We start from the raw sequence: 13,799 nt of genomic DNA, 5'->3' as shown, positions 1-13,799 counted from the left end.
AGACTACTTTTCCACCTTTAGTCCGCTCAATCTAAGCAAGAAAAATACAGTGTTAGCTACATGCATGTACATCCATTTTGTATTTCTGAGTTTTAGAAAGAGAAGTGATCCCAGTTTGGGGTGGTGAGTATGGTGCCATTTGGTTGTCTATAAGCATCTGCAAGACTCCAGCATCCTAAATCTTTTATGCCCATTGCATAACTGTAAAGAAGCAGTATTTCCTGAATACTGGAAGATGCCGCTAAATACCAGTTACCCTTGGACTATATAATGTGATACAGCAGTTCTACCATGGGAAAGCACTAATAGATTCTGAACAATTGTGAGCAAGTTAACGCTCCTTTCACTTTGCTCCCCCTCCCATGTAAGACTAGAGTGACTGGATCCTGTTTTCACCCACGGCGTATGGTTTCGGTTTCCAAAAATGGAGTCTCTATACAACAAAACAGTGCTGTGTAATGGTAGTTATTTATACAGTGGTGTCTCGCAAGACGAAATTAATCCATTCCACGAGTGTCTTCGTCTTGCGGTTTTTTCGTCTTGCGAAGCACAGCTATTAGCGCCTTAGCGGCTATTAACGGCTTAGCGGCTTTAAGAAAAAGGAAAAAAAACTCGCAAGACGTTTCGTCTTGCAAAGCAAGCCCATAGGGAAATTCGTCTAGCGAAGCGACGCAAAAACCGAAAAACCCTTTCGTCTTGCGCGTTTTTCGTTTTGCGAGGCATTCGTCTTGAGGGGCACCACTGTATTGCCCTGTTATCTGAGGGACGGAAGGTCAACGTAAGGATGACTCAATATGTACAATCTCATTGGTAGCCAAAATCAGAGACGAAATGCCCTATCAGGGTGCAGTTAAATGTGTGCATGCAGAACAAGTAATTGGCCCATATGTCAATAATCAAAGAGAAATCTTCTACCATCTTCTAAACATGGCATGCTATGCAGATGCCACTTCCACCCACGCTCTTGCACAGGTAAGTTAGGTGCAATTGTGCAAATATTTGTCCACCTGAACGCGAAAGCCAGTTCCATGGGGTGGGGCTATCAAACAGTTGCTTTTATAATTGCAAACAAGGGTTGCACAACCACACCTCATAGCTTTCTTGGCTGATCTTTCAGTTCAGAAGCTGAGAAGTATCCACAAGTTGCCCAGACAGCTAGTTTTTCAGGAAGAAAGAATTGCAAGGTAGCTTATCTGCAGATATCACAAATGTTCATGGTTTTCTCCTCAATAAAGCACACAGCTGCTAAGTTTCCATCTCACCTCTACCAGAGGAACTCTAGAACTAGTCTTAAGAATCTAGTGCCTTTCTAAAATATGCAAGCTTTTAAAGCAATCTTACCCAGCAAATGACTTCCTATATTCCTTTCTATTGTTTATTCAAGGTCACATAAACAATCACCAGTATTTATTAAGATGTCTTTAGCAAACATCCACTTACACAGAAATTGCACAAACATAATTTTCTACAAACTTAAAACACTTGAGTGTAAGCATTCTACACATTCTGCATTTTTATACAGAATACCATACAGCCATAAAAATAAAGTAAGAGAGCTCCCCCTACTGACATTCTGTTGTGTCTGTATGCTTTGGGGGGGTGTTTGGATGAATATTTACATGCAAAACTGCATACAAAAAATTGTGCACCAAAACAAACATATATACAAAGCTACTCGGATTTCTAGACTTGTGTCTATTCAACCCTTGTTTTCCACACTAGTTTTGTTTGCTAGTTTACAAGGACATGGATACGGCAAAGCAAATTTTAACTTAATGTAGCGTTATCTATACAAGCTTTTTGGGGGGATCCTACTTCCCACAGCAGCCAACAGCTGCCTCCAGTCTGCAAATGATACTTGTGTTTTCTTTGCACAGAAATGAGTAAGATGGGATAACATAAAGACAAGAATTTTGCCGCAACAGGCAGTGAGACAACTTGAGTTTCTGGTGGGAGACAAACTGCAGCAGAATGGAAACACTGCTGTGTGTAATGAATGCAGGACAGAATGGGAAGCAAGGCCTTCTGACAGCCCTAGTGACAGATGAGAAACAGAGAGGAGTGGTTCTTGCCCTGCTCGAAAAGCAAATAAATGGATCCCTTTGAGAAAATGTGGCCGTGGATTTCTTCGGAGGGCGGGGAGAATACCTTCTGCACTAGGTAAAATAATGCCCTTTAATGTTATTCTTCATTCTCTAGACCCAGTATGGCTTTTAACACCCCAAGATCAGTAAGACTGTCAATTATTACAATGTCAAGAGTCTATTCAACTGTTGGTATTTTATTTATTTATTACATATACAGAGTGCCTTTTCCTCCAAGTAGCTCAAGGTTCTCCCGCTGCCCATTTTATACTTACAACCACCTTTGGGAGGTAGGTTACATCTGAGAGATAGTAACTGAGCCAAGGCCACTCAGTGAGCTCCATGGCCAAGTGTAGATTCGAACCCTGTCCATCTGAAAGTCATAATCCACTCTATGGTTAAACCACAGTGGCTCTCCTCCGCACCATGGAAAGACCAAGGTGTCACAAATTAGCCACATGCACTCATGTTCAGATAAAGCACTTCTACGTGAATATGTCATTTCTTGATCCAAGAGATACACTTCGGCCCAGGACCACTAGAATTAAATCCTTCTGACAGGAAAGCCTATGTTTTCTAGATTGCCCCATTTATATTTTGAAACAGAATGGACTTTAACGTACAGTAAGGCTGTTGCATGAAATCGAGCAAGACAGTCATGAGATACTAATCACAACTACTAAAAGCTAGTTTTGTTTCGCCAGCTGTCATGAGTCTGAAGTTAGTAACTTCCTCTGAACTGTACTTTTACGAAGCGATTCACTTCAGAATACTGTATAAAGTGTTAGAAACACATAGCTATATAAGCTAGGCATGAAATGGCCCCTGAAACCTAGGTTACAGTCGTCACAACAGAATGTCTATTAGCCAGGGGATTGGACTAAAAATGACCCTCGGGATCCCTTCCAACGCTACAATTCTGTGATTCTATGATCTCAACTACCTTGCTTGATCTTACAACAATTCACTTGTTTCAGTAGGCAAGAAGGAGAAATGGACAAAGTATTAACTATGGACCAAGGCAGAGGTTTCTTAATTGTAGCCTGTGAATTCCACCTAGGTAGCCTGTGGAAACGCGACAGCACAGTAAAATGTACCTGTACTCAGCCCTGCACTTACTTTCCTTGATGTGATGCTGGAGGACTAAGATGCCCAGTCCATGATTTGTGGGGCGGCGCAGAAGCAGAAGATGTGCATCTCTTGCTGAGAGTGAGTCACCTGGCTCGATGGAAATGTCCATTGCCACCCCAGCACCCAGAAATCTCCATGTAGTTGCAATTCAACCCATTTAGTTGAAACCTGGTTTTCACCTGCACTGAAGGGCAGACATTAAGCAACAGGTGCAACAAGAGGAAGTTTACACATAGCATTATTGGTATTGTCTAGCTTTTGTCAGTGTTGTGAAAGAGCCCACAAAGTCCTCAGGTTTTTGCAAAGACATTAAAGCTAGACATAAGAGGTTGATTTCTACGTCAGTAAAGACTGCTTTTAAAAAAAGTGTGCTTAAAGAAAGCTGTCACAAGAACAGCCTTGACAAATCCACGTTTGCATTAACCGTACCAGGTCAAAAGGCTGGTACTGTGAAATTGGGAGCTGCAAATAGCATTGCATCACAGATATTAAGACTTTATTCCCAACTGATCCATAGACTTGACTCCCTGATGCTAAATTAGCTATCCTATGTACTTTAGATCGTAAGGCGCATTAGAATTACTTACTGTGCTTTTAAGGTGCTGTTCTAATAAAGTAAGCATGTGTTTGGTACTCGGTGACTCCACTTTGTTTTATTATTTATTTATTAGATTTATACTCCACTTTTTCCTCCAAGGAGTTGAAGGTTGTGTACATGGTTGTCTTCCTCCCTACTCTATATTCACAACAAACCCTGTGAGGGTTGGGCTGAGAGATGGTGACTGGCCCAAGGTCACCCGGTAAGCTTCTTGGCTGAGTGGGGATTGGGGCCCTGGTCTCCCAGGTCATAATCCAACACTGACTGACTCCACACTGGTGCTTGTGCACCCAGAACAGTATGGCAGATTTGCATTTTAACTCGTGGTTAACAACTCACCTGGCCGTCATAGTGCACAGAATTCTATGCTGATAAGTGTATGGACCAGTAATGTCAATCTGCTTGATAGAAGACTCTCTTTTTGGGTACTTGCCTGCAAAGAGGTCAGCAGTCTGTGCTTCTATGCTGGCTGTGGAGAAGGGAGCTTGCCCTCCTCTGTGGTCAGTTAAAACTGCATATCAATAGCTCTTGTGGGCTTGTTTTAAAAGGCTGTAATACAGTACAGTGGAACCTCTGGCTACGGACGGGATCCGTACCTGAGGCCCGGCCGTATCCCAAAGAGTCCGTAACCAGAGGCGCCCTTCTGCGAGCATGTGCGGCACTATTGAGCGTTTCTCTGCATGTGTGCAGGTCGCTTCTGCACATGCGCGCACGGCAAAACCTAGAAGTATACACTTCCGGGTTTGCCACATTCGCAACCCGAAGATTACATATCCAGAGGGATACGTAACCCGAGGTACCACTGTACAGCACTCTTTCCTCACTAGGATGCATGAAAATGCCGAAAGTTCTTACTATAATACAAGTATCAATCTTGGAAGCCCTACTTGCAAGTAAAGATTGCTCTGACACCTATATCCAGATTAAACTATGCCTTTAATGCAATAGGATTACCAGGACACATACAAGGAAATGTGCAGTTCAAATTAATAGTAGGTGGACATGCACTCACACCTTGGGCCACGTAAGACAAACTAAGCCCAGGGCCTGCCCATTTCGTATTTTAGAGCTGCTCAGGCACTGCAAGTCTTGTTTGCTTTTTCCACAAGTGCTTTGAGACATCCTCCCCTCTTCAGAGGGATTCTGCTCAATTTTGCTCAATCATTTGTCAAAATCAGTTGAGAATGTAAAGATACATGAGCCCCAGAAAGCAGCTACTGCCTAGTCAGATTGTTGTATTCTGAAAACACTGTCTCAGAAGAGGAAAACAAAGAGTTTTGATAGTTTGGTTTCTCCCTTGAAAACGTGGGTAGTTGCCCAAACTTTATAGTTTGCTGAAACTCCAGTGGCCTCAAACAGAAACAAAACTCCTACACTGCCCATATCCGCATTCCTAGGAATGGGAGAATAATTTGTTCATTCCCTGTTGGCAGGTCCCCTTTTCCTATCATTGTGCAGATTCAGGCAATACATAATGAAGGTCTATTGGCAGTGCCCCCCCCCCAAAAAAATCTTTTGTACAAAAAATCAGCACATGGCCCTTTGAACAGGTTTGGAATCCTTAACTAGGAATCCAGGGTCAAAACTCTAGGAAGCCCATAGCTTGCACTGATAATTTGTAGGGAGACTTTGGTCTAACAATCTGACGCACTGATCTGCATTTATGCCTTTTCCTTACTCTTCCTTGTTTCTGCTGGTTTTCATGGACTGCTGTCTCTTGTGCAGGGTATTGTAGAGGTGCATTATTCCTTATTACTCAAATGATGGTGCATAATTAAAGGGAAATGCAATACCAGTGGCAAGTGGGTGTTGATGTGAAGGATAGCAAGTCCTAATTATGCAGACAAAATGGCAAGTTTTAGACCAGGCTGTTACACAAGCTAAAAAAAGATGACTTGCTCAATGCATATTGGCAAAGTTAGGGAAAGTATTTCCAAACCATTAAAAGTGTCAAATGGGAGTCTAAACACTCATTTGTCCTGCATAAAGTTTATCTTATCTTCCACTATGCCAAAAATACTGAAGAGGCTTTGCTGGCAGGCAAACCTCCCCTAGCACTGGTCTTCCCACTTCAAACATATTTTTGGAACATTGTCTGAAGGTACTATAATAAACCCTAGGAAAGAGAATTGGCAATGTCATGAGACGTTTAACACTTCATTCTAACTGAAGCTGATTCTGCACAGTTGCCAAGAGTACAATAAAACTGTCATTTTTGCATAATTTTCATCAGCAGAGGGGATGCACCAGGAATGACCATGTACACCCACAGAGTCATTACTTATGCATGCTGAATAGGTCCAGAATGTCTCTAAAGCATGGCAGAAATTACGCTGAATATTGGCCATGCCAGCTAAAGCTGATGGGAGTTGAAGCCCAACACATATTAGAAGGTCACAGATTAGTCATCCCTGAGATAGAATCATAGAATTGTAGAGGTGGAAGGGACCCCAAGGGTCATCTAGTCCAACCCCCTGCAAATGCAGGAATCTCAGCTAAAGCAGCTATGACAGGTGGCCACCCAAATGGCAATAATACTGTACACGATACTCTTAATTCTAGACATGACAATATGAATAGAAACAAGCATGTTCTACACATTCCTTTTAACTGTGTCACTTGAATTGGTGTCAGAATTCTTAAAAACTGAAAACAAGCACAGGGCCTTGATCCAGATTGGACCCACATAGAGAGAGATGTTGAAACATTCAACCCTGCTGTGGCCCTGAATAAGTCTCTCCCCAGTGTCACAAATAGTAGTAGCTTTAAAAACACACAAACCTCCCATTGGTATTGTTGGGAGCTTTTTATGCATCACCAACTACAAAAAAGTAAAATGTTTGCTACAAGAGGGGAAGGCATTTGCAGAAAAGCTGAATGAATTATCTGCATCCTTCACAACAGAAGACATTGTTGCCTGAACTATCAGATGTGTCAAGAGACCATTTTTGTTCTTCTTCAAAGATCAGCTTCTATAGCAAAGGACTAAAAAGTATTCATTGCAACACCCATTTTGTAAGAGAGATCCATGAAATTACAGGCCAGTAAGCTTAACTGGTATTAAAAACAGAATTACTAAGCATAAAGAAGAATGAATCTTGCAGAAGAACCAGCACTAATTAACTTTTCAGAGTTCTCAGAGAGTCAACAAGTATTTAGAGATGATCCAGTCAACCCTGTGTACTATAAACTGCAATCTGAACCAAACCTACATGGGAATGATCCTCAATGAATTCAATGGGTCTTACTTCTGAGTAGGCATGGTGCGGATTGCAATCTAAGACTTCCAAACAAGCTTTTTATTAAGCCCCTCATCAAAGACTCATGAGTAAGCTTAGTAGTCATGGGATAAGAGGACAAGTCCTCTTATGGATGTGTAAAGAGCAGAAAACGGAGAATAAAAACAAATGGACAATTGTCACAAAAAATTATTATATATATGCCACCCATCTGACTCTGTGGGGATGTAAGAGGTGAGGTGCTCAATGGTTCAGTGAATCTGAGCTTTTAAAACTTGTCCATAAGTTATCTAGAGATAGAGGTGATCAGTGAAGTGGGCAAGCTTCCTAATGCCAAATTGTTCAGGGTGGTTAAAACAAAGGATTGCACGAAGCTCCAAAAGACTCTCTCCAAACTGGGCTCTGACATCAAAATGGCAAAGATGACCCAATGTCAGCAAGTGCCAGCACACTGGGACAAAAACTCTTAACTTTATATTTATGATGTTTGAACTGCTAGCATTCAAATTGGGAGTCATGGCAAACTAGCGTGCAGCAGCTGTGAAAAAGGTACATTCCATGTCGGGGATCATTGGAAAAGGGATTGAAAATAAAATTGCCAATATCATAATGAATGTCATTTTAGAAATATATGGCACCTCAGAAAGGTTATTGCAGAGCTGGAAAAAGTTCCAGCCAAGTGTTTATGGAGCTAGAACCTCCGTATGAGGAAAGACTACAACATTTCAGGGTTTTTAAGTGTAGAGAGAAAAGGCAAGTAAGAGGGAACCGACATGCTATTGGAGAGGGTGCTGTAAATAAAGCACACTTAGTATGGTTTAAATATTATATTAAAAGAAATTCAAATATTTATTTAGACATTTTTATTGGAAATACTTGTAGATATTTTAGGATACAATTCAACAGCTTGTTGTTTCCCTTGCATTGCTTATATTTTAAGAGAAATTGAGAGTTGTTAACATACCGTACTAATTTTAGCATTCCTCAAGAACTGGGGCACATAAATATATGTGATTCCTAGTGCTAGTTATCTGAAGTAAAGTTACTTATAACTTTGATTTCATTTGTTTATTTCACTTCTAAACCGCCTTTCATTTGAAAGAATCCCAGGGCATTTAAACAATTTTAGCTTTAACAAAATACCAGCTACACACTGTACTAACTAGCTTATCACAAAATGCATTTCTTTAAAATGAAATATTTTCCACAGAAATATATAGCAGTGGAAAATTCCTAGAAGTGTAAACTTTTCCATTGCTACATTCTTCCGTGGAAACTTTTCTGCCATATATCACAGGTCAACACTTGTGCCTTCTAAGTGCAATCTTCCCAATAACTTAAACATGGCCATTTTGCAAGTTATATTCCTTGCCGTCAGTTCTGTCTGAATCCCAGCCACAGACAGAAAACTGTACTCGATTCAGCTGCTCTGCAGAAGTCAGCAGAAATAGCTCAGCAGGCATGAACTCTTCAGAAACGCTGAAACGGCATCAAAAGGACGAGGGAGCACTGCTGATATCCACGGATCGGATTGACACTTGATCACCTACCCTTGATAGCAGAACTGGCAGAAACAGCAAGACAAATTGAAGATAAGCAGCTCAAGTAATATCTACTTTAGACCTGTTAGAAGCCACATTCCATGTTATGAAAAATATTCCTAGTAAATATTGGCTACTCAGATGTGACTGAACGCATGAGGGCCAAACAAGATGTGACGTAAGAAATACACAAATAGGATTTTCTCTCTGTGTGTGCATGCGCTTTAAAGCACTAACAGTAGCCCAAAATAATTCTTGGCACTGGGGAAGGAGGTTAAACTCTTTCTTCCTACATACCATTTCCCCCAATTAAATGTGGACCCTCAGAGCTGTTTGCCCACAGGATGAAAACAGTCATCTGTAGGAGAACAGTCTACTTTGCTTACTGAGCACATAGCTTGTGGGGGAAGGGAGTTCAATTTTCACCTGGAAAATGGTAAACATCATCTGGCAGTCCTTCCCCAGTGCCATGGTCACTATCTAAATTCTCCCCTGCGCCTCCCCACTGTTATTGACCTTTTAGTAAAAGAACGGGAAACTCTAAATGTGGAACTGTCTTTTGACAACAGTTAACTTCTATGTACTGTCAGATCAGCCACTTTTGAAATTATGCGAATAGTGGTCATTTTATATGACAAAATAAATACAGAGCAATCCTAAGCATGTTTACTTTGAGATACACAGGACTATAGTACACTGGCGAGATTTTACGTTTCCTACACTAAAATTGCTCAGCCTTATAGCTCAAGGTATTTCCAGGTCAAGCATCTGACACTTTAGGCTAGGGTGGAGAATCAGATCTGGCCAGCAGATATTTTCACCAACCCTCACAAGCCAAGCTTTATAAGTGAACAGAGGTACCCACCTGTTAATTGCCTGATATCATAATGTCAGGTGAACTTCTCTTGCCTGCAGGAGTCTTGGCAAAAGGGTTTGCAAGGGGCCTAGTAGAACCCAACAATCAGCTGATCAGCGGTGACCTGCAAACTCCATTTCAGCAAGGCCAGATTTTTACTTGCTTTACATCTGACATCATAAATGTGAGGTCCACTGTACTGGCAGGTTGCTTGCCCAAAATGGTCTGGCAGGACAAATGGGGAGGCCTGCTTTATGCAGATTATAATGCAGGAGTAGGCAACCTAAGGCCCATGGGCCACAAGCCCACGGGGGTCGTTAAACTGGCCCATGAGCCACCCCCGAACCAAGCCACCTGCTCAATGAGTCCCCACGCACTGCGCTAAACCGGCACAATGCGGCACGGGGACTCACTTCCATGGCACTGGAAATCGTGTCTGCGCAGACACTGGAAATCACAGGCGCGCACACTCACACACGGGCGCAATCCGGCCTGTGGAGGGATCTCCACTGGAGTAAACTGGCCCAGGCAAGGTAAACCTTGCCAACCCCTGTTATAATGTACTGATTTTCTTCTTTTCTTTTTGAAGGTTAGGGACCAGTTTTCAGGAGTTCATTGTAATGACTGAGAAAATAATGGAAGAGACAGGCAAATTTAGCTTTCCAGCTCTAAGACCTACTAAATTTTAAACACGTAGCAGCATTGGTTATTATCACGAGGGACTGTAAATGAACAAAATTTATAGTTCCATTTGAAAAACATCATTCTGGGAATTTTCTATACCACCCAAAAATAACTTTCAACAGCTGTCATTTTGGACCCATAATAACCTCATAAGCTTCATCTGGGATGTTGTAACTGCTCTAGCAGCTACGCAAGCCATGCAACCTCCTAGTTCATGCTAATGTGGATCTAGCATAAACATCCCACTCAGCTGCACCAGTCCAGCTTATTAGATGTTTTTAATGTGACCCTTGGTGTTCAACTGCTCAACTTTGCTGACTAAATATCTTTCACATATAGGCTATAAAACTAAAATCTGAGCAAGCCTCATTGAAATACCAAGTATCACAATCCTGCTCCTTAGAAATGGGCACTTTGCCACCAACTTCATTAGGAGGTCTGCACCCTGATCCATTTTAATGCATTATTCATTTCTACCCATCTTCCTATAAAAATAAAGCAGCTTACATTTGAAAAAAATGAAATGTAAAGAAAAGAAACACAAATGTAATAGACAATCTAAAAGGAAATTGTGAGTGTTATATAGTTATATAAAGCATGAAAGAGGACTGTAAGACCTTGAACTAGAGTTGTTTTGCAGTCTCACTGAATGATACTATTTCAGTGACCTTGGTGGTTAGCCATTATTTGGTTTCCACGGCCCATGCTGAGCTTTGAAGATACTCTGAAGCAGTGATAATTTCTTGATCTCTGGGGCTCTAATGCCTGCCATAAAGTGACGGACTACTACTTCCTTTCAGAAGATCCCAATACCTAAAACAAACCAGAGAACTTAGTGGGGTAGTCTGTCTCTCCTGCACAAACACAAAATGAGGCCCTAGCCACCTCTCTGAGATGCAGGAAGAAATCAGCGCTCTCTTGCTTTATCCTGGGCAAGCCAAGTCACATGGTCACCAGAAGACCTGTGGCTGCTGCTGGCCACACAGAGGCATTTGGCACCTGCTGTGCTAGGAGTATTTTGCCTTCTTCAGCACAGCCCACAAACTGCTCAAGTCAGCTGAAGCAAGTGGAAAACTTCAAAAAGGCTTTCCCAGGCATTTGTCTCTTCCTCAGTCACACACCCTAGGCTACCATTGTCACAGCAGATCCAAGGAGCTCAGCCTTGGGTGTCTGAAAAGCAGGCAGACCACAAGCGAACAAAAAGACAAATGGAAACTCAGGGTGGGTGTTGTGTTGCTTTCTGTTCTCAAACAGCAATAAAAGTAAAAGTGCAATAAATGTGCCATAATACCCGAACATGAATAATGGAACATACTCTAAAATATCTCTCTGCTTTTCTTTTTCACTTGCACATACACACAAGACAAATGTAAAGGCTTCAGTGCCCTAATGTAGGGTGCAGAACAGAAAGGGTGTGTTACAGGCTTGCAAATGCCTAAGACGACAAATGACGGGTGGGAGAGGCAAGGAATCTAGTGTCTCCTCTGAAACACTTTGCTTTGTCCCCACACCATTTGCCTCAGACCCTTTCAAACCACCCAACTCAAGCCTGGAAAGAAGACCCCCTTCCAGCCCACACAGGGTTAGGTACAAGTCTTCCAAGATGCCATTTTGGCATCTAGCAGCCTCCTGGAAGGAACTGTACCTCTGTTCCTAGATCAGTGGCAGTGGGCCTGTGGCCCTCCAGATGAGGCTAGGCCCGACCACTGGACATGCTGGTTGGGGCTGATGGGATTTCATAGAATCATAAGAGTTAGACGGGACCCTAAGGACCATCTACTCCAACCCCTTGCAATGCGATAATATGCAGTTGTCCCTTACGGGGATCAAACCTGCAACTTTGGGTGTTATCAGTGCCACGCTCTAACCAAGCTGTTCAGATAGGCAGCCCAACAACATGTGGGGTGCCCCACAACTCCCATCAGCCCCAGCCAACAAGGCCAACATCAAGGGGTGCTAGAGTGGTGGTGACCCAACAACATATGGAAAGCCACAGGTCGTCGTCGTCGTCCCACTTCTGGCCTCTCTCTTCCTGCGCCCTTCAGACGCGCGTCTATAGCCAAGAGCCACACTGACGACGACGGCGCCCCCCCCCCAGCCACCCCCGAGATCCAAGCCCATCTTGCGCCGACAGGAAGACTTTGCTCGACAGCTGCATTCACGGAGCCATAGAAATCTCCAAGCCAGCCAGTTCCCGCCTCCGGATGCAACAAGCAGGAGGAGGGGGAAGAAGCAGCAGCAGCAGCCGAAGGAAGCGAGCCAGATAAGCACGGGGTGGCCGAGTGCTTCGACGCCCGCCCCCCCCCCCCCCCGGAAAGGTCCAGAGGGGCTGCGAGGCGAGCTGCCGCCTTCTTCGCTCCTCTTTTCCACTAGAGACTCTCTTCGGACTCGTGCTGCGAGGCAGGAGAGCGAAGGGCGGAGCCGACCCGCGGGGAGAGAGAGAGGCCTCCAGCGGAGCTGCGAGGGGGGCGGCTTGGCGGGGGAGCCCCAACCCGAGCGACACGCCCACCCTCCCCCAAAAAACAACGTGCACTTTTACACCCCCTATTTTTCCTTTTTGCACGCACGGCGAGGGCCAAGAGCAGTTGCTCGTCTCTCTCCCACGCCCCCCCCCGGAGTTAAGCGCCGCGCCTCCCCGAACAGAGAAGGGGAGCCCGCGCGCGAAAAGCGCAAAAACTGCTAGCGAGGGAGGTGGGGGCGATTGAACAGGAAAGGGGGGCGCGGCGGAAAGAAAGCCGGTCGGAGCGAGGCCCGAACAATGCCCGTCCCCGCCCCCCGCGCGGGAGGAAGTGCCCTCTCGCTTTCCCGCTTCCCTTACCTTGCTCGCTGTTGGGGTCCATTTCGGCAGCCATCGCCCTCAGGACGCTCTCTCTCGCGGGCGCCTTTTCCTCTTCGGGGCGTGCCAAGAGGGAGCAAGCGGGGAGGAGGAGGGGAAACGTCGAGGGGACGCGCAGCAGCAGAGCAGCCGGCTCGTCGCCGCCCGCCCCGTCCGACCTCCTCCACCCTTGCAGGCGCTCGGCTCCTCGCTCCGCCGCACTCGGCACGCCCGCCCGCGCCTCATATAGGGCGGGTTCCTGTTGGCGTCCACGTCAGCCAGGCAGGCAGCCGGAGCCACCTGACCAGCGGCTCTTGCCCCGCCTGGCCCGCGCGGCGGAAAGGTGCGCGGCAGGTGTGTGGGAGGGGAGCGCGAGCGGGGACTGGCTGCGTTTCCTTTCGGAGGTGCCTCTTTAAGGGGTGCGCAAGAGTAACGGTGCGGGGCTCTATGTGTGTGGGAGGGAGAGGGAGAGAGAGCACACACGTGTGTGTGTGTGTGTGTGTGTGTGAGAACAGACATCCTCCTGTGCCAAGTGGGGTTTGTCCCTAAAAGGGTTCAGCCCATAGCTGTCAACTTTCAGATTTGAAAATAAGGGATCAGTAGCCTCCACTGTGCAGGGGACAGTCTACATCTAACAATCCGGGGAAGCATCGGGAAACGGCGCTGGAATAAGGAAATTTCCCGCAAAAAAAATGGGAAGGTTGACAGCTATGGTTCAGCCCAGAAAACCCATTTGCTGAGACAAGACATTGGAGGTGACAGCACTCCTGAGCATGCACAGAGTGCCTTCACTACTGACTGATAAGCAGAATCTGCTACCATCTGGGATTGGGCGCGGGGCGGCCTTTATT

At 44.8% G+C, this 13,799-nt stretch overlaps 1 protein-coding gene across 2 annotated transcripts in view; it reads right to left on the bottom strand.

Annotated features, from left to right (window-relative positions):
* LOC310848680 (tumor protein D52-like) overlaps positions 1-13,264 on the bottom strand; it is a 34,848-nt gene extending 21,584 nt beyond the window's left edge. The window contains exon 1 of one of the 2 annotated variants that reach the window (XM_083748095.1): positions 12,952-13,264. In XM_083748095.1, coding sequence (XP_083604221.1) covers positions 12,952-12,985 — 34 coding nt within the window. In that variant the 5' untranslated portion in view covers positions 12,986-13,264. The remainder of the gene's footprint in view (positions 1-12,951) is intronic. The other variant, XM_083748094.1, reaches the window with a different exon arrangement.
* Between the last annotated feature and the right edge of the window lie 535 nt (positions 13,265-13,799).

This window comes from Podarcis gaigeae (genome assembly GCF_964106915.1).
Source record: "Podarcis gaigeae genome assembly, chromosome: 7".
NCBI lineage: Eukaryota > Metazoa > Chordata > Lepidosauria > Squamata > Lacertidae > Podarcis > Podarcis gaigeae.
This window is presented reverse-complemented; position numbering and strand designations above follow the sequence as displayed.